At 45.8% G+C, this 20,516-nt stretch overlaps 1 protein-coding gene across 2 annotated transcripts in view; it reads right to left on the bottom strand.

The window, feature by feature from the left end:
- The window catches only part of LOC309523885 (FK506-binding protein 15-like), a 46,416-nt gene that overhangs the window by 17,382 nt on the left and 8,518 nt on the right, over window positions 1-20,516 (bottom strand). The window contains exons 3-15 of one of the 2 annotated variants that reach the window (XM_082208110.1): window positions 19,105-19,225; window positions 17,965-18,034; window positions 16,585-16,659; window positions 15,920-16,018; window positions 15,187-15,336; window positions 14,335-14,403; window positions 13,325-13,468; window positions 13,033-13,175; window positions 12,414-12,462; window positions 10,645-10,726; window positions 10,003-10,088; window positions 9,106-9,196; window positions 7,899-8,005 (exon numbers count right to left, since the gene is read on the bottom strand). In XM_082208110.1, coding sequence (XP_082064236.1) covers window positions 7,899-8,005; window positions 9,106-9,196; window positions 10,003-10,088; window positions 10,645-10,726; window positions 12,414-12,462; window positions 13,033-13,175; window positions 13,325-13,468; window positions 14,335-14,403; window positions 15,187-15,336; window positions 15,920-16,018; window positions 16,585-16,659; window positions 17,965-18,034; window positions 19,105-19,225 — 1,286 coding nt within the window. Of the gene's footprint in view, window positions 1-7,898; window positions 8,009-9,105; window positions 9,197-10,002; window positions 10,089-10,644; window positions 10,727-12,413; window positions 12,463-13,032; window positions 13,176-13,324; window positions 13,469-14,334; window positions 14,404-15,186; window positions 15,337-15,919; window positions 16,019-16,584; window positions 16,660-17,964; window positions 18,035-19,104; window positions 19,226-20,516 lie in introns of both variants that reach the window. The other variant, XM_082208109.1, reaches the window with a different exon arrangement.

The following is a 20,516-nucleotide window of genomic DNA, read 5'->3' as shown; positions in this document are numbered from 1 at the left end:
ATATGTATTTTTTAATGAACATAAAACGCCACAGTTGTTTAAAAGCCTTAAAACAGTTGAACAACAACAATCGTATCAGGCAGGCACCTTCACTCTACAGGCAACTCCCCATCTGTGGGCGCACCAGTTTTGGCCCTGCAGGGGTGCGGGGCAGGCTGACATGCACAGTGCCTCAGAACGCAAACCCCGTGTAAATGGGGAACTGCCTGTATCCTTTTCGGCACATGCTTTTTTAGATTTCTAGAATGCTGATAGGTTTCTAGTTTATCGCTGGTTTTAATTTTTTGAATATTTAAATCGTTTTTACTAATAATTCTACAGTGGTGCCTCGCAAGATGAAATTAATTCGTTCTGTGAGTTTTTTTGTCTTGCGATTTTTTTTGTCTTGCGAAGCACGGTGTCGGGAAAGTTTTGGAAAAGCTTCAAAAATCACCAAAGTCTTCAAAAACCTCAAAAAAGGGGGTGCTTGGGAGGGAGGGAGAGGCGGGCGTGGGGCGGAGGTTGCTGCCTGAGCCCCCGGGATCGGTTCGGCTCACCTTGCTCCGACCATTTGCACTACAGTCAGCGCCGTCTTGCTGCTGCTGCTGCTGTCGACGCGGTAGTCAGAACTCCTACCAGCCTAAAAGTTGTCTGGTGCAAAATCCCTTCTGCAGCAGCAGCCCGAAAGAAAGTGAGAGCGCCAGCCAGCCAGTTGCCCGCTCCGGGCAGGAGGGAGGGAGGGAGCGTCGGCGACGGTGGATGCCTATTGCCCCTGTTGCTGCTGCAGCCGGCCGGCCAGCCAGAAGCGCACGAGCGGAGAGGGGTGCATCCAGCCCGTTGGAGAGGAGCGCGGGGGCGCGTCCCCGGTGGCTCCGGAGCTGACCTTGCCTGGCCCGGCGCCTTCCGCGCTGCAAAGGGTGACTCACCTGCTGCCTGTGCTGCGCCGGGACTAACTCAAGCAGGGCAAGGAGAACACACACTCGCGCGCACACACACCGAGAGGCAAACTTGCCACAGCCGTAGAAGTCGCGGGGTTAGAAAGCGGGGAGATGCAGGTAGGGGGCGCCCCTCGCAGGGCAAGTGCCGGAGGGCCTGGGCAGGTGCTCTTGTCACCGCGGGGGGGGGGGGGAGAAGGAAGGAGCCCCGTCCAAAGAGCCCCGGAGCCTGGCCTCCCTAACTGGGAGTTATGAGGAGGGAAGTGTGCGCGCCTTGCTATTTTTCGCCGAAACAAAGCTCCCTCTCCCTCAGAACCCGCCTTCACGCGTTCTTGCCCCTACGGAGATGCACACCGCGTGCTATGAGTTGCTCCTCGAAGTCAAGTCGCAACTGTATTAACAGTTTTAAGAAAAAGGAAACAAACTTGCAAGACGTTTCCCTCTTGCGAAGCAAGCCCATAGGGAAAATCGTCATGCGAAGCAACTCAAAAATGGAAAACCCTTTCGTCTTCCGAGTTTTCCGTCTTGTGAGGCATTCGTCTTGCGATGTACCACTGTATTGTTTTCTTCTTTTTGTAAAGTGCTTTGAGTTTTTTTATGAAATAAAATAATCAACAATACAAAACCAACGAGGACTTCCGGAGGCGGCGCGAAACAAGTAATGGCGGTCCTCTTTGTGCTGCGAAGAGGGGCTCCGCAGGAAAGGGTCGTTCGCTGCGGCAAAGCGACGACCCATTAAGATAAACCACGAGCAGAGTGAGCTCGTGGCCGTGGGATCCGGCGGGCACCCAGAGCGACCCCCAAAACGAAGAAGGGACCCCGTAAGGGGCTCCGGAAGCGCGGAGGGGAAGCGGTGCTGTGGATTCATCGCTCTTTCTGCGGGAGTGAAGCCGCGCGGCTGTTGCTGATGAGCGCCGACCTTTCTTCCTTAAGTATTGGACTTTAAATCATCTACTCGTGAGTAAGAAGAGTATTAATTCGGGACTGTAAATTGAAAATTTGGCTGAAAGCGGGAGACGAGAAAAAGGAAGTCCGTCTCCCGGTAGTGTTTAGTGATCAAAGGCAAAGGAACTGACAAGCTGGAAGCAATAGAAAGGGATTTTAAAACGGGAAGTATCATGCGTCTGGCGGAGCTAGTAACTGAAGGGAAAGGCAAGCCTTCTTTTTTCTTTCTGCTATTGTGTTGATTTTACTTGGAGACCTTCTCCTTTTGTGGACTTTAAAAACTTTAAAAAAACCCAGTCCCGGGCTTGCAGGGGGAAAAGGGTTGTTTTGCGGATACATATACAAAGTTGAAACGGATACATAGAGGCATCATTGGAGGATACAATTAAACAACTGTATCTTGCACCTTCAGATAGACTATTGTGGCAACATTGAAAGGGCTCTGCCAGTGGAAAAAAGTTTTCTTTAAAGACTATTGTTAATTTATTTAACTGCAGGAACTTTAATGGCGACCAAAACTTTGTTCCTTCTTTCCTGAACTGTAACAATACTCCCTCTAGTGGAGCTTGGGATTTACAAATTCCTGAGAACCAACTTTGTTTTGACTCTCTGTGGTTTGGTTATCTACTCTGAGGCCTGTCTTTCCCATGGAACATTTGACAGCTTGACCTTGAATCCAAAGAGAGGTGTGGAATGAGTGGCCCTCCAAAAACAAGAGCTGCGTCGAAAGCAGGGAAAAGCCAATTTGTACAAACAACTCTGATTTCTCAGGCTCGTAGATCTTCAGTCCCTGCTGTTTTACAGGGAGCTGTACCCTCAACAACAGCTCCATCTAAGGAAGCTGAACAGCCAACAACTGAGGATATGGCAGCAGGGGGATCTGGCACTCTTCTAGAGGAAATGCTACAACAATTTGCAATTTTGAATAAGAAGGTCGATGACCAAACAGCAAAAATTGACTTAGCCACATCTTCAATCACTAAACTATCTGAACAAGTGGCTAAGCACTCACAAGAAATTGGGAATCTAAAAGACGCCACATCCAAGAGTCGGAAATTGGCCGAGGCTGCAAACGAAAAAGCTGATCAGGCAATTCAGAAAGTGGATGAATTGAAAGGAGAGGTAAGGCCACTACATAAACATATCAGTGACCAGCAGGCCTATCTGTCTATGGTGGAACTGAGAAACAGGGAAAATAATTTAAGATTACGCTCCATCCCAGAGATTGAGAAAGAGGACTTGACCGGCTTTTTGACAACAGAATTCTCTAAATTCTGGGGTATAAAGGAAGACACAGACTTTAAAATAACAACTGCATTTAGACTGGGAAGAATTGCCAGGAAGGACAGACCCAGAGATTGTCTGATCATCTTAAGGACCAAACAGGAGAGAGACAAACTACTTGACCTACACTTCAATAAAGCACTTGAGATCCAGGACAGAAGAGCAGAAATCTACAAGGATATTCCTAAACAATTACTGGACCTCAGATCCAACTACACTGATCTAGCTGGACTTCTGAGAAGTAGCGGAATACCTTATAGGTGGGAGTTTCCACAAGGCCTATCATTCAACTACAAAGGAAAGAAGATTAAAATTAAAACGAGAGAGGACAGCCAGAAGTTCCTACACGACCACGGAGAGGACCTGCAGAAGGGAACAGCAGTTCCTTGGCCTCCACCACAACTTGGAAAAGAACCAACACCCTCGGACTTGGACAAAAAAGAAGACACCCCATAAAGAGCAACAACAGATTGATACAGGATGTCTCTACAGCTGTATAGTTGGAATATTAATGGCGCAAATTCTCCGGAAAAACGCAAAAGGATTTTCCATATTTTGAAGAAAGAACATTTGGACATAATCTGTCTGCAAGAAACTCACGTGACCAGGCTTCATAGGAAAGTGCTAATAAACAAAAGATTAGGCCAAGAATTTATTTCATCAGACAGAGTCAAAAAGAGAGGCGTGGTGATCTACGCAAAGGAGAATTTATCACCAAAATTTTTGTTTAAAGATGAACAAGGAAGAATCCTGGCAATTGAAATACAAACCCAAGGAGAAAAAGTTTTGATATTAGGAATCTACGCACCAAATGAGGGGAAAGCAGAATTCTACAAGAAGCTACATGAGACATTACTGGACTATCTGGACTATTCTAACATCATTATGATGGGAGACATGAATGGGGTCGTCTCTACCTATATGGATAAGTCACAGAACCAGAACCTGACCAAGGATGGAAGACTACCAAAAACTTTCTTCGAACTAACTGACAATATGGATTTGATTGATCTATGGAGGACGAGAAACCCCCTAGGTAAAGAAGGAACTTTCTTTTCTGAGGCCCACCTGTCATGGACAAGAATCGACCAAATTTGGACAACTAGAGGGCTGGCACCTAAGACTACAAGAGTAGAAATCTGCCCAAAGACTTGCTCCGACCACAACGCTCTGAAAATGGAAATGAGATTTACTACTGCCGATTCCTTCAGATGGAAAATGAATGACAACCTGCTAAGAGATCAAGAGATCGTAAAGAAGGCCCAAAAAGCTTTAAAGGACTATTTTGAAATTAACTTGAACACCTCGGTGGAAAAAAGAATAATCTGGGATGCAAGTAAAGCTGTTATGAGAGGGTTTCTGATACAACAGAATACGATTAAGAAAAAATTCTGGAATGGGAAAAAGGATAAGATACTAGAGAAGATAAGAGATGGAGAGAAAAAATTAAGATTGAATCCAAAATCAAAAGAGACTTTAAGAGAAATTAAATTCCACCAGTCACAATATTCGAAATTGATCAACCAAGAAGTGGAATGGAAAATCAAACAAATGAAACAAAGATCTTTTGAATCTGCGAATAAATGTGGGAAACTGCTAGCTTGGCAGTTGAAAAAGAGACAAAAATTAAATTATGTTACCAACCTAGAAGTTGAAGGGAAAAATATTCAGAAACCGGGAGAAATTAGAAAGTGCTTCCAGAAATATTTTAAAAAACTGTATACACAAGGGTCCGAGGAAGTAACTGAGATAGAACAATTCTTGAAAGACAATGGTCTACCAGAACTATCTCAAGAGAAGAGATCAATCTTGAATTGTAAAATAACACAACAGGAAATCGAGGATGCCATTCAGAACATGCAGCTAGGCAAATCTCCAGGCCCTGACGGACTTACCTCCAAATACTACAGGATGTTAAAAGACTACTTGATACAACCATTAATGGAGGTTTGCAACCAGATTATGGGGGGAGGGAGGGCACCAGATACGTGGAAAGAAGCATTCATCACACTGATACCTAAAGTGGAAACTGAAAAGACTCAACTTAAGAACTACCGTCCCATCTCACTCCTAAACGTGGATTACAAAATATTTGCAGATATTTTGGCTAATAGATTTAAAAAAGTATTAAATGAAGTAATTCATAAGGACCAAGCAGGCTTTCTCCCAGGTAGACATTTGTTTGATAACACTAGGAATATTATCGATATTCTGGAACTTTTACAAACAAATATTAACACTAAAGCAGTGTTAATTTTTATTGATGCGGAGAAGGCCTTTGACAACATTTCTTGGAAATTTATGAAGAAAAACTTGGAAGGGATGGGAGTGGGAAGGGGGTTTGAGAATGGAATAGAAGCAATCTATTCAGAACAAAAAGCTAAGTTGATAGTGAACAATGTGGTGACAGAAGAACTTCATATTGAAAAAGGAACACGTCAGGGGTGCCCCCTTTCCCCTTTATTGTTTATTTCAGTCCTGGAGGTTCTGCTGAACATGATAAGGAAGGATCGGCAGGTACAAGGAATACGGGTCGGAGCGAAACAATATAAACTGAAAGCATTTGCAGATGACTTGGTTTTAACATTACAGGAGCCAGAATCTAGTACAAAAAGAGTTTTGGAATTGATTCAGAAATTTGGTCGGGTGGCGGGTTTTAAGCTGAACAAACAAAAAACTAAGGTGTTAGGGAAAAACTTGACAGCTACTGAAACAGAGGGGTTTCAGAAGGAAACAGAACTAAATATTGTTAAAAAAGTGAAATACCTGGGGGTTAATCTTTCTTCCAAGAACTTGAATTTATTTAAAGATAATTATGAGAAATGTTGGTCAGAAGTTAAAAGAGATCTAGAAATTTGGTCAAGATTGAAATTATCCTTGTTAGGCCGAATTGCAGCTATAAAAATGAACGTTTTGCCAAAAATGTTGTTTTTGTTTCAAGCCTTGCAGATTGTGGACAGAGTGGAATGTTTTGGAAAGTGGCAGAAGGACATCTCTAAATTTGTCTGGCAGGGCAAAAAGCCCCGAATAAAGTTTAAAATACTAACTGATGCAAAGGAGAGAGGGGGGTTTGCCCTGCCAGACTTAAGGTTATATTATGAAGCTGCGGCCTTCTGCTAGATGAAAGATTGGATTCTGCTAGAAAACACTGATGTCCTAGATCTGGAAGGCTTTAATAATTCGCTAGGTTGGCATGCGTATTTGTGGTATGACAAGGGAAAAACACATGGAAGGTTTAAAAACCATATTGTCAGAAAAGCAATATTTATGGTCTGGAAAAAATACAAAGACTTATTGGAAAGCAAAACTCCGAGGTGGATATCACCAATAGAGGCCAAAGCTCGGAAAAAACCCAATATGGAGGCCTGCTGGCCGAAATATTGGGAAATAATAGAAAACATTGGAGGTAATTGGAGGTTGCAGAGCTTTGAAAAACTAAAAGGTAAGGTGCAAAATTGGCTACATTATGCCCAAATTAATGAGGTCTTTAAGCTAGACAAAAAAACAGGATTCCAGGTGGAAAAATCGAAACTTGAGACAGAGTTGTTAGAACCAAAGACCAAGTTACTATCGAGAATGTATAACTTGCTGCTTAAATGGAACACTCAGGATGAGACAGTTAAATCAGCCATGATAAAATGGGCTCAGGACATTGGTTATAATATTATGTCTGAAGACTGGGAGAGGTTATGGACCACCGGTATGAAGTTTACTGCATGTAATGCTCTGAAAGAAAATATTATGAAAATGGTATACAGGTGGTACATGACCCCGGTTAAGCTGGCTAAGATATACCATTTGTCTGATAATAAATGTTGGAAGTGTAAGGAAGCTGAGGGGACATTCTTTCACCTTTGGTGGACTTGTCCAAGATTGAAGGCCTTCTGGGAAATGATTTATAACGAGTTAAAAAAGGTGTTTAAGTACACCTTCCCCAAGAAACCGGAGGCCTTTCTTCTGGGCATTGTCGGCCAGAAGGTGTTAAAGAAGGATAGAACTTTTTTCATGTATGCTACTACAGCAGCAAGAATCCTTATTGCTAAGCATTGGAAGACTCAAGATTTGCCCACACTGGAGGACTGGCAGACGCAATTGATGAACTACATGGAACTAGCCGAGATGACTGCAAGGATCCGAGATTTGGGAGAAGAGGCAATGGAGGAGGACTGGAAAAAATTCAAAGACTATTTGCAAAAGTATTATAAGTTATATGAATCTTAAGATGCCGTATGACTTGGAATGTTAGCCCCAGCAACGAAAGTGGATTATATATGAAATTGGATAATATTTATGAAAGAATCAAAGTTTAAATGGGTAAAAATGATAATATGTTATATTTTTAGAGTAAATGGAAAATAAGAGATTTAAACTTAAACCGCAATTGAAAATACAAAGAAACACATGAAACAAGGTTATAATTTGCTGATAACTTTACTGTCAAGAATGCACTATGTGGGAGATGCGGGGAAGTCCGATAGAAATCTGAAATAAGTTGTTGAAATGGTTGTGATTTTCTGTTTTTTCTTTCTTTCTACTTTTTATGTTCTTTCTTTTTTCTGTTTTATCTGTAATTTGGAAAAAATGTAATAAAAATTATTATAAAAAAAAAAACAATACAAAACCAACACCTCAGGGGAGGGAGCTTTTCAGCCCACTGGAAAAGCCTGTTGCAAGAAAAACACCTTCCTATTGTTTCTGGAAAGTGCTAGCAAGGCAGTTCTTAAGCAGCTTCCTATCCTGAAAGTTCTGTGTTACCTTGACTGACAGCTGGTCCATCTTGTCAGCCACCTTCCCAACGGCCAGGCGGATCTCTGTGTTCTGCTGCCGGGTCTCTGTCAGCAGGAATGAACCAAGGTCTCCAGCTGCTGTGACAGGAAAGAAAACTTTGCAAGGTTGTGTTTGTTATTGTTGTTTCAAAATGAGACTGCCAGCAGAAGCAAATACAGTGGTACCTTGGGTTCAGGTTACAGATTCCGCTAACCCAGAAATAGTACCTTGGGTTAAGAACTTTGCTTCAGGATGAGAACTGAAACCGCGCAGCAGCAGCGGGAGGCCCCATTAGGTAAAGTGGTGCTTCAGGTTAAGAACAGTTTCAGGTTAAGAACGGACCTCCTAAACGAATTAAGTACTTAACCCGAGGTACCACTGTAGAAGTGGACAGGGCGGGAAGAGTGGGGTCACACCAATAAGAAAGGGCAGGGAGAAAATAACACAGTTGTCCTTGAGCATCTTAACAAGCAGCCGTGAATCTTCTAGGGTGGGGGACTTTAAGGCAACTTAGCTGCCTCTTCCCAGCTTTTAAACGGCTGGAATAAGGCAAAAGGAAATGCTTCTTCACACAGTGCAGACTTAAACCGAGCAACTCTCTTCTGCTGGAGGCAGTGATGGCCACCAACTTGGATGGCTTTAAAAGAGGATTGGACAAATTCACGGAGGAGGAGAAGGCTATTGATGGCAACTAGGCCATGAGTCCATGTTCCGACTTCACAATTGGGGGCAATAAATGCTTCTGAATACCAGCTGCTGAAAAGCACAGGAAGGGAAAGGTGCTCAGATCCTGCTTGTGGCTTTCCCACAGGCATCTGGTTGGCCACTGTAAGAAGAAAATGCTGGACTACATGGGTCACTGGCCTGATCCAGTAGGCTGTGATGCTCTGAACGGGGGGATTTCTAACTTTCACCGAGTCAATGCTCAACAGGTAGGATTTCATTTCCTGGGCTACAGAGGCAGATGCTCAACATTCCCTATCCGTACCAGTCTGGGAAATATGGGTGTCTTAATTAATACTGGTGAGTCACCATTTCTTTCTCTTATTATTTATTGTTTGCTTTCTTCATATATGGCAAGCCTGCTACCAGACTTTTGGGTTGTCAACAATGTTTATAAAGGGGTTTGCTTTTTTAAAAAAGTTAATGTTTGGAAGCAGTTCCCAAAGCTACATAGTGCACAGTTTGAACATACCTTGGAAAGGAGCTGGGCACAACCCAACAGGCTGGAGCTGGGAAACTGCGGCACTCACTTGGGGGTAAGCATATGGCATCCCTGCATAAGGCTGAGAACACAGGTGGGGGAGGGAAAGGAGAGTCAGGTGACTTGTCACACTGACCAAACAGACGGCAACAAGGTCCCCCATTAAAACAGCGGGATTGCTTAAGCCTGCTCTCAAGGGCTAGAAGACCCAAAGGCCAAGGACTGCAAGGGATCCTCTCCTGCAAAAGGCAATGATGGACAACCATTTGGGCAGCTTTAAAAGAGGATTGGGCAAATCCATGGGTAGGCGCCTATTGATGGCTACTGGCCTCGACAGCTAATGGCTGGAAGAAGGAATGCTTCTGAATGCCCGTTGCTGGAAACTGGAGGAGGGGAAAGAGCTCTTGCATGCAGGCACTGTTTGTGCACTTTGCACTGGGGCATCCAGATAGCCACTGAGAACTGGTGCCCCCATCTGAACAGGATGCTGGGCAAGATAGGCCATTGGCCTGATCCAACAGAGGTTCTTCTTACATTCTTCTAAAGATCATCCAATATATAGAAGATCCCCGTTGGATTTGGTGGAAACTACCTCAGCACTGCCGAGGTAACAAACTGCTTCCCTCCAACCCAAGGCAATGGATGCTGCCAGTTCTTAATCTAGCGCTTTTGGGATTTGCACCGAAGGGCTATTACCTTCATGGTTATGCTGCCCCCTCCCTATTTTGCAAATGAAGACCTGACACTGACAGAAAAGGATGAGGAAACTTAGTCAAGCCTGCTAGTCGCATGCCCCTGTCTTGAGCAAACCAGGGAACAGAGCATGATGTTGTGGCTCACCTGGCAACCTATGAAAGAACCTTTCCTTGCCTACAAAAGACTCCTTACCTGACAGTTTTGAGGGGTTCTTGGAAGAGGTGGGTGTGGCTGGGGGGCAGCAGGCGCCTGGAGCCCCAACACAGCTGGATGAGGAGCTAGGAAGAAAGCAGAGGCATCAGCGTTGCCCATCTCAATACAAGCAGTCCATCATCATCATCAACATCAAAATGTTTGTCTCTATTTCCACCCAAAGGAGCCCAGAGGAGTCAGCACACAAACAGATCAATTCAAGCATCTAAGCACAATGCCAGTGACCGATGCAGACTCTGCTCAAGCTGATCTACAGCAAATGAAGGACACTGCTCCCCCCATCCCCACACATCCAGATTTCCTCCGCTTTCCATGCACAATCATCATGCTGGCTTCTGGGTTGTGTCCAACTAAATTCTACTGAGTAGAGCCACTGCACTCAAGAAGAACCCTGCCAGATCAGGCCAGTGGCCCATCTAGTCCGGCACCCTCTTCTCACAGTGGCCAACCAGGTGCCCCCATGGGAAGCCTGCAAACAGCACCTGAGCGCAAGAGCCCTCTCCCCTCCTGCGGTTTCCAGCCACTGACAGCCCTCTCCTCCATGAACTTGCCTAACCCTCTTTTGAAGCCACCCAAGTTGGTGACCATCACCAAGGCACAACAAGGGAACACACTTTTTACCTTGCATTGCCCACTGAGGAGGGGCCATTGGACGGTAGTCGTTCGGACACAAGGCTGAAAATTCTTGAATGACATGCGGCTCCTGAAGAAGAAAGTGCACAATTAACCCTCCTGGGAAGTGGAAAGGGACCCTGGAGGCTTCAAATCCCACATTAACGAGAGAGAGGCATGCCAGAACATTTGTAGCTATGGTTTTGTTTTGTTTTAATACGTTGTAAGATGCTTTGAGCATTGTTTTAACTTGGGAAAGGCGACATACAAACAAAATGATTGATGATCCTTACAAGGCTTTCCCTCAAATTAAGATTCAGACCCAAAACCAGTTTGGGGTGACTACTGGATCTAGGGAGGTCAAGACCCTCAGTTTCATGCAAAGGGCCCCTGGTTTGATACCCGGTAGGCAGGGAATTCCCCCTGTCTGAAACCCTGGAGAACCAGGTAGGTTTGTAATTAAGTAAAAAAAAAAAGGGCCTCCCCTCCTTCAGGGAAAATAAAAGTGGTTTACAAGCTCATACAACAGCTTAAATTGCATTTAGATTTCCAATCTTCCTGCATTAGATATCTTCATGGTTTCTTAAAAAAAGAGAGAGATTCCTCTTCCCATATCATGGGATGCATCCAGTAAAACAACCTCTCATACCCTTTCAAAGCCTAACAGTGGGATTTCAAAATGGTGGTGAGGGCTGTCACATCCCCTGGGCAGGATTAAGCCAAGGGGACCAGAGCCCAAGCAAGATCCCCTAAGAGAAAGCAGTGGTTTGTCCTCCCACCCCCTCGCCCTGTGGCTTCCTTTGTGTGCCTGACAATGCATGTCAGATGCTCAGTACTTAGGCCTTAGTTAAGGGCATATCAACCAGCTGAAAATGACGGCAGAACTGAGATAAATTCAACAGAGTAAATAATTTTTGATGGTGTAAAAGTGGAAAACTGATTTGAATGGTTTACTAAAATAGGCAGGAATGTATAATATATAAAAAGAACCATGGAAGGAGAAGAAGGGAAGTGACTGGATATTTTACAGTTTGTAAAATGTTTATTTTGAAATGTAAAATAGAAAACTTAATAAGATTATAGAAAAGGGCACAGCAACCTTCACCAACCTGGGGCCCTATAGGTGTAATGGACTACAACTCCCATCACCCCCCAGCCAGCATGCCCTCTGATAGGAAACGGGAATGAAATACACAGATAATCAACTAAGATGCTGTATACATGCACACCCATACGGGGGGGGGGGGCTTACATTTATAGAACCTTCCAATGTGTGTGTGGGGGGGGGGTTCCTCATGAACACACCATTTCCTTGCTACATTTTCACTCTAAAACTATTAATGAAAGAACTTTAAAACTGCATTATTATTTTTTCAAAAACCACTTAGAAACCCATCTCAGAAGTCTATGCAAGCACAATATCAAATGTTAATTATTCGTGGTTACTGATGATATGCATTTCCTGTGACACACCGTATTTTTCCGTGTATAAGACTAGGCCTTTTCTCTTAAAAATAATGTCAAAAATTAGGGGGGATCTTATACACGGATACATTTCCCCCCATTTTCTTAAATCTAAGTCCCAAAAAACAGGGGGCGTCTTATAGAACAAAAAATACGGTACCTTTTTTATGTGGGAGCTTTTGAGTTTCTCAAAAAATGCCCACCAATAAGGATCCCACTCTCTATGAGAGGACCAAGTTACTTCTCATTGCTTTGGCCACATTCAACAGGAACTATACAATCAATAGGCAGATTTGGCTCCAATGGGGACTTACCACTAGTTGTTCGCTAATAGAGCTTGATTTGGCACGCACAGCTGGCTCCCTGCAGTATGGAAGGAAGGGAGTTAACAAACCTGAGCATAGTAGGAAGAGTCTATTAAGGGGTAGGATAGATACTCAAGTGGCCTTTGGGACTCTGCCTTGGCCAAGCCCCTCACCTACCCCACCTCATTACCTCCCCAAGGGAGCTTGAGCCTGGCTGGAATGTGTCCTTGCACTGTGACAGTGCACCTTGCTTCCCTGGACAGGGAGAGGTGTGTGCAGAAAGAAGCCCCACATGGTGTATTTTCTGGCTGCACAGAAGGCAGGAGCAGCATCTGTTACTCTGTCCACATCCCTGGAATGTGGCCCCTGCCAGGTTGTCTATGAGACAAGGTGGTCCTCAGGATTCTTTGGAGGAAGCCACAGCTGTTGAAAATGGCATGGCGCTATTTGGAATGTATGATTTATTGTGATTCATTGAATTTGTATACCAGACTTCATCCGTAGATCCCAAGGTGGTACAGTGCAGATGGGGTCTGAGTTATGCAGCTGAGGTTATGCAGAGTTAGGATGGGACAACTGGGAGAATGGAAGGATCAAAAGCTAAGGGCACCCTCAATTTATTTCTCACCCTGGCTTTGGAGCGGGAGTAGGAGGAGTCAGCCATGCTGGGTATGTAGCGGGGCTTTCTGATTGTGGTGCTGGTGAAGGTGTGAGGTAGTCCCTTAGGCCCAGGCTTTGTCCAGCGGAGCCAGCATCCTTTGCAAACCTCACCTAAGGGAGCAAAAGAGGGGCATCACGGAGTCTGGTCAAGGCAACCACTGCTTCCACTTGTAGAACTTTATCCAGGCCGTAGACCGACCACCCAACAACCTTCTGAGGTTCTCTTGGTTGCTAACACGTTGGGAGGAAGACACACTCACCCGTTTGACTTGCACATCAAAGGCCAGAGTTGAGTCCGGAGGAATGCGTTCAGCTTCTGCCAAAGGCCCGTAAGCCAATGCTGGCGGGATGAGGAGGAACCGCCTGCCTCCTCTCTTCATGCCAATCATTCCATCTTCCCAGGCCTTCAAGTTCCAGAAATGGAGAACCAAGCAAAAAACAAGTTTAGGTGACCGCCTTCGCTAAGTGCCAGAACCACACAGCCTTCGCCAACCTGACGTCGTCCAGATACCTTGGACTCCAACTCCAATCAGCAGGCGCTGGCTGGGGATGATGGGAGTTGGAGTCCACAGGATCTGTGTGTATGTTTGCCAGGTTGGTAAAGGCTGGTCGAGAGCAGGGCACAGGAATACTGACAGTTCTCTTGCAGTCTTGAGGACAGCACTGTAGTCGAAAGCAGGGATGAAAACCATTCCCTCCGGGGAAACCTTCTTGGTGGGGAGGCGCATGTCAGGAGTGGGCAGGGCAAAAGGGGGAAAGCGGGAGGGGCAACAAATGTAATTTTTCCCTTTGTACAATAGGCTACCTTAGACACCCACTCACACTCCCCCCTGTCTCTCATCCAGGACAACAAGAGGCAACACTGGAGGTCCAGGACTGTTTTGGTCCAGGCCACAGAGGAGGCTTGGCGAGGGGCATGGCCTGGGGTGAATCCTGAGGGCCAGTTTCAGTCCCTGCTGGGCCTGAGGTTCCCCCACCCCTCCTGTAAAGAAAGGGCAAGCCTGACTGAGCAGTAGGGCAGGATGAGGAATTTTGCAGGGATCGAGGAACCCTGTTTGGGCCTCCCACTCCAGCAGATCATGGCAGACGTAGACAAGCTGGGACAGCTACCTGCCTGCTGTTCTTGAGGAAGCCATTTGATCAGGGTTTGAGCTCAAAAAACATCACTGCTATTCAGCCTTCCACACAGCCCGGGCTGCTGAACTCTGCTTAGATGTGGAAGTGGAAGAAAGAATCCTTGCACTGTGCTGGGAAGATAGCGCCATCTTACCTTGATGACCTTGCCAGAGCCTAGCTTCAGACGGAGTAACTTCTCTTTATTTACATTTGAGTCGAAAACCTGTTCCAAAAGTGGAAGGTCGATGAGATGAAATTACTTTTATTGCGGAAGGTAATAGGTTCACGTTTTGCTACTCCCACTGCTAAGCCAACAGCAATGAGTACCGAAGGACGGGGCACAGCTCAGGGACACAGCACCTGGTTTGTAGGCAAAAGGTTCCAGGTTCAATCCTGGCATCTCCAAGTAAGGTCAGGGAAAGGCTTTTGCTTGGAAGCCTGGAGAGCTACTGCCACTCAATGTGCGCGATGCCAACCTAGACCAGTGGCCTGATGCAGTGCAAGGCAGCTTTCCATGTTGAATCCCCTACCTAGCGGTGCCTCCCATGTTGCAGATTGGGTAAAATGAGGTTGAGAAATAGGATCTACACCTTGGAGACAGGTGTAGCTTAGGGCCTAACAGCATGTGCTTCCCAGGAAGAAGGTCCTGGGTTCCCTCCCTGGCATCTCCAGTTGAGAAAGGGAGGCAAGGCTGGGCAAGGCCTCACCTCTGGAGAGCAACCAATGCAAACCCCATGAAAAAGCCTTTTTTCTATAGAAACAAGCCTCAGTGAGCAAAGGTCAGGTTGAAATGCACATTGAGCTGTGAAGCAAGCTGGGTGAGCCTCACCAAGTCCCTCTCCTGTTTCATTTCCTTGCAATGTTATTGAAAGGCAAAAGGATGGGGTTGTGGGAGAAAAGGGCTGTATGCAATCTATAAACCAGGAGTGGGAAAGCTGTGGCCATGCAGTGCTGCTAGAGACTTCAACCCCCATCATCCCCAGCCGCCCCCTCTGCCAGGTCTCACCTGCCCAAGACTACCGTTCTGGAACAGCCAGCCTGTAAAAGTGATCTCCAGGACATCTCCAGTCGCCACACCTTGGCCGTTTCCGAGAACAAGATCCTGGCACACCACTGAGTCTGGAGAACGGCTGCTGTTATACTTGGCAATGCACAGCTGCAAGGAGAAAGAACCAAGCCCCTTTGTGTCATTAGCCTGCATTGTCATCTGCACCTATGCAATCTGCCCCAGCACAGCACAGGCTGAAGACCCCAGGGGCCTGAAAAGGCCCCAACTGGCTACACCACCATTCCTTGCTCTCCCTGGATACTTCTTAGTACAGTGGTGCCTCGCAAGACGAAAATAATCTGTTCCGCGAGTCTCTTCGGCTAGCGGTTTTTTTGTCTTGCGAAGCAACCCTATTAGCGGATTAGCGCTATTAGCGGTTTAGTGGCTAAAAGGCTATTAGCGGCTTAGAAAAAGGGGGGAGCGAAAAAAATCGCAAGACTCGCAAGACGTTTTCGTCTTGCGAAGCAAGCCCATAGGGAAATTCCTCTTGCGAAGCGCATCGAAAAACGGAAAACCCTATCCTCTAGCGGGTTTTTCGTCTTGCGAGGCATTCGTCTTGCGGGGCACCACTGTAGTTGGCAGAGAAAGCTTCTGGTGACTGATGCAAGAGAGCTGACCTCCCACGAACACTAGTTCAGTGTCTGCAGGACAATCACCCCCCACCCCACAATGCAATGCACGTCTCTGGCACCTGCTTGCTGAAGTCCACAGCCGCCATTTCTGATTCAAACATGATGGACCAATTCTGCCTCTGATCATCATAAAATGTGCAGTAGTTGTTGGGCTGCACCTGCAGAAAGAGAAAGTGGAATTCTGAGCAGCAGACAGCCTCTGCTCAAAACAAATTTCTTCCTGATGGGTATTGCTAAAGACTTTGGGTTGTGTCCCAATGTTAGCCCTACTCAGAGCAGACCCATGAAAATTGATGGACATGATGAATTTGGTGCATTAATTTCAGCAAGTCTACTCTAAGTACACACACACACACACACACACACACACACACACCCCAACATCTGCAGTGTGTCATGTTTAGAAATGGAAAAATGCTATAGGACTTCGGGGTGGAGGGCTACTCGTAGGGATGTAAGCTACAGTAGGACAGAGGGCAGAATGTCATCTACTTTACTTTGTTACCTCTAGGCAAGCGTTTTAACCATAGAGGGGCCCCTTGGATCTAACACTACTCAAATCTAATGGGTTGCAACAAGCATTAGCCCTACTCAAAGCAGACCCACTGAAATTAATTGACCACAGCTGAGACCTCATATGCAATGTGCATTTCCAACCACCAAAGAATTCTGCTTAGCTTCAGCCTATGCCATGGTCCTTGAAGGTCTTAGCGTCAAAGCTTACCGTGAATACAAAGCAAGCATGGATGCTGGCGGTCGCAATCTGCTGCAGCTGGCTGATATAAAGAAGCACTTTGTACTGGATTCCACAAGAGACGGAAGGACAGAAGAAAACAAGAGAAAAAGTGAGGAATCAAAAACTACGGGGCTGGCTCTTTTCAAAAGCACCTGGAGCTGCTCTTATACCAGGTAGCATTTCCACAGCACCCCAACAGCCAAATGACATATTAACATACAAATACATCAGAGGTGTTCATCGTAGGAATTGCTTTGGTTGCAGGTGCCTGGCTTAGTTACATGTGGAGTGACTTCGTTACAATGGAGCAGGCGTGGGGAGCCTTTGGTGCTGAGCTACAACACCCATTGGCTCTTGCCAGCATGGCCAGTGGAGAGGGATGATGGGAGCTGTCGTTCAGCGACATCTGGAGGACCAAAGGCTCCCTACACCTGGAGAAACCAAGGGGTGAGATCTGTCCTTTTCCGCCCAATCAGCTAAACGGGAATGACAGCCCAGTGTTTTATCCTGTCCCCTCCACCCTCACCTGCAACAGGGGAGTGGGACAAGGCAATCATACCAGAGTCTTCCTGGAATAAATGCATATATTTCCTGACATATTTTATCCGTTGCTTGTAAAAAACCTGGGAATCCTTTCATAGCAAAGTGGGGCAGAACAAACCACTGAAGAGCTACTGACTGAGCTGAATGGACAGAGGCTGGAAAAACTGAATCCCTTTTCCAACATAAGCTGCTGAAACCCCCTTCCTTTTTTGAGTGTGGTGGGAACGTTTATTGATTTTTCAAGCCACGACAAAGTTACTGTCTCACCTCCCTCTATCCACTCCGCACACAATACCTCCTAGGCCCTTCTTTTGTCAAGATGCTAGTCCACATTCTAGTTCTAGTTAAATAAGAGCACAGGGAGCTGCCTTGGACTGAATCAAACCACTGGTCTCTCTAGCTCAGGACTGCCTACTCTGACCGGCAGCAGTGTCCCCAGCCCTACCCAGAGGAGCTAGCGATTGGATTTGGGAGCTTCTGTCTGCAAAGTGGATGCTGTGTTGCTGAGTGACAGCCCCTTCCCTGCTGAGAATACTTTTTGTAGAGAAGTGAGGTCAGAATAAGACAAATGGGAGCTTTAACCCTTGTGAGCTGATTGGGCAGAAAGAGACAAGAGCCAAAACAGCACCTTTGCTTTTTCCAGAGTAAGACACCATCATGAAACCAGGATTCAGACAAAGGGAAGCATTTCCTTAGCCCAACCTACATCAACGCGGTATCCTCCAGATGTTTAGGACCAACAGCAGCTGTAGTCCCAAACATCTGGAGGACAGCAGGTTGGCAGAAAGCCAGGCTACTTCAAGACACCACACCTCCTCCTCTTACCTCCTTGGTTGCATTGCTGCCCACTACAGCTGCTCCATACTTGCCATGTTTCACATATTTCCCATTGGTACTGGAATGAGAAGAGAACTCCTCTTAGCTTCCCACAATTGTTGCCACCATGCCAACCCCATGGGTTATATTAAGCAGCTCTTTACAAAGACTTCCCAGGGGTTGTTTGATCAGCCCAGACCATCTGGCCAACGGTGAGGGGCGATGTGGGGGGTGGGCAGTAGCAGCCCAGCAACATTTTATCAGCCCACAAGCTCCCCATCCCAGGAGGTCTCTATCCTCAGTTCAGTTCAGTGTTGGCTGGTGCCTCATTGGGGTGAATGCAGGGAGCCCAACTCTAGGTGGCACCAGGGCCAACGACAAGAAGGGCCAGCTAAGTCTAGGGCTGTCTCCATCCTCCTCCCTGCTGTGTTCTACCATGGCAGCATGGAGACTGAGGGGGGAGAGGAAGCTGACAGGCAGTCCTGCCCTCTGGATCGGTTGGACGTAACAAGGCAGGCAGGTGGGAGCCAGCTGAGGGCAGAATGAGGGGGTGGCGTCCTACTGGACCTGTTTTCACTGGTATGGCATAAGGCAATTGAGCCAGCACATTGAGCCAGAGTCAATGAGTAAAAAAACAACAACAGGCAGGTGGGGGCAGGCTGAGGTTGGGGAGGCGGTGCCCCATTCGCCCCGATTGACACCCCCCCATTGTTGCTCCACCTCCATCATCCAGCCCAGGCACTGAGGTCCAGCCCCGAGGCCCTTCTGGTGGTTCTCTCGCTGTGAGAAGTGAGGTTACAGGCAACCAGGCAGAGGGCCTTCTCGGTAGTGGCACCTGCCCTGTGGAACGCCCTCCCAGCAGATGTCAAGGCAATAAGGCAATGAGCAACTATTTTACTTTTAAAAGACAACTGAAGGTGGTCCTGTTTAGGGAATTTTTTAATGTCTGATGCTGTACTGTTTTTAATATTTGGTTGGAAGCTGCCCAGAGTGGCTGGGGTATAAAAAATAAATTATTATTATTACTATTCAGCTGCACCTCTTTCCAAACAAGCCAGGCAAGATCGAGAGATGATTGCAAAAGATGTGAACACAGGACTTAGGTAGCAAGAACACTCTGCAGCTCATCCCCTCTGCTGTAGTACTCACAACAAATATGCATGAACAACTGTAGTGAAGAAGACTGACTGCACTGCTGCAGTGGGCGCAGGAACAGCAGCGGCCGCAGGAGCAGCTGCAGGAGGATGCTTCTGGGTAGACAGACCTGCAGCTGGAGCAGCACATGAGAAGGGTAAGTGCTCTGTTGCAAACAGAACATTGCTTGGAAACATCAGGCCAAGTTAGCTCCCTTGTCTGAGCCAGTTGCTCAGATTAATGGAAAACAGGAAGTTGACTTTTTTTTCTTTTAATACTTTTATTTTGCTTTAAACAAATACAGATAAATATAAACAACCAAAATTACAAAAGAAAAATTATTAATAACAATAATGGAAAAAGCTAAACAACTACCAAAAATATCAAAGTAGATGGCATAGAATATAAGCCATTATGGGGAAGAAGAAAAAAGAGGAAAGGAGGAGGAGGAGGAGGAGGGAAAAGAAAAAAGTGGGGGAAAAGAGGGGGGAAATGAGCCAAAACACAAGAAGGCTCGTCCATTGCACGCTTCCGTCAAGATCACAACAGATCATTATTCTTATCAGTTCTCTCTATCTGCATTCCATAGAATCCCTCATCTTGGTATCAGGGAACATTTCCCTATGTGGTATCATTCTAAACATAACCAGGTCTTTATTGATGTACCCTTATCGCCTAGATAATTATTTAAACATTCCCATTCTTCTTTCACCATCTTCCTTGTTGGAAGATCTAAATTCCTGGATAGACAAGGCCTACAGATTTGGACCTAAAAAAGACACTAAGATCACACATGACTGTATGGTGATTTTTAAAACTAAAGAGCAGAGAGACATTATTTTAGGCCACCATTATAAATAAAGTCTAAAGACAGATGAGAAGGGAATAATTTTGTTTAAAGATATTCCGACATATTTTTTGGCCCTGAGAAATAATTATACGGATTTGGCCAGTGCCCTAAGAAGAAAGAACATTTTCTTCAGGTGGGAGTTCCCGGAAGGACTATCTTTTAAATTTCAAGGAAGGAAACAAAGAATAACAACTGTCGGAGAGAAAGAAAGATTCTTGGCGAAAAACGCAAAAGAGCTTGGACTGGAAAGTTCTCCTTCATCAGGGGCAGGGGCAGTGGGCCCCTAATAAATCAGGATGTCTTTGAAAATCTACTCCTGGAATGTGAATGGTCTAAATTCATGTTTTAAGAGGAACCAAGTTTATCACGTACTGGCAAGACAGAATTTGGATATAATTTGTTTACAAGAAACACATGTTATAAGACTTCGTAAGAAAATTCTCCAAAATAAGAAACTTGGGCAGGAATTTATTTCATCCGACAAAGTGAAAAAAGGTGTGGTTTTTTATGTTAAAGAAAAATGTAATCCCAAATTGTTGTTTAAAGATGAGGAAGGGAGGTACATTGCAGCTGAAAT

Source organism: Podarcis vaucheri (genome assembly GCF_965113315.1).
Source record: "Podarcis vaucheri genome assembly, chromosome: Z".
Lineage (NCBI taxonomy): Eukaryota > Metazoa > Chordata > Lepidosauria > Squamata > Lacertidae > Podarcis > Podarcis vaucheri.
The sequence above is the reverse complement of the archived record's forward strand: the minus strand, read 5'-3'. Positions and strand labels throughout refer to the sequence as shown.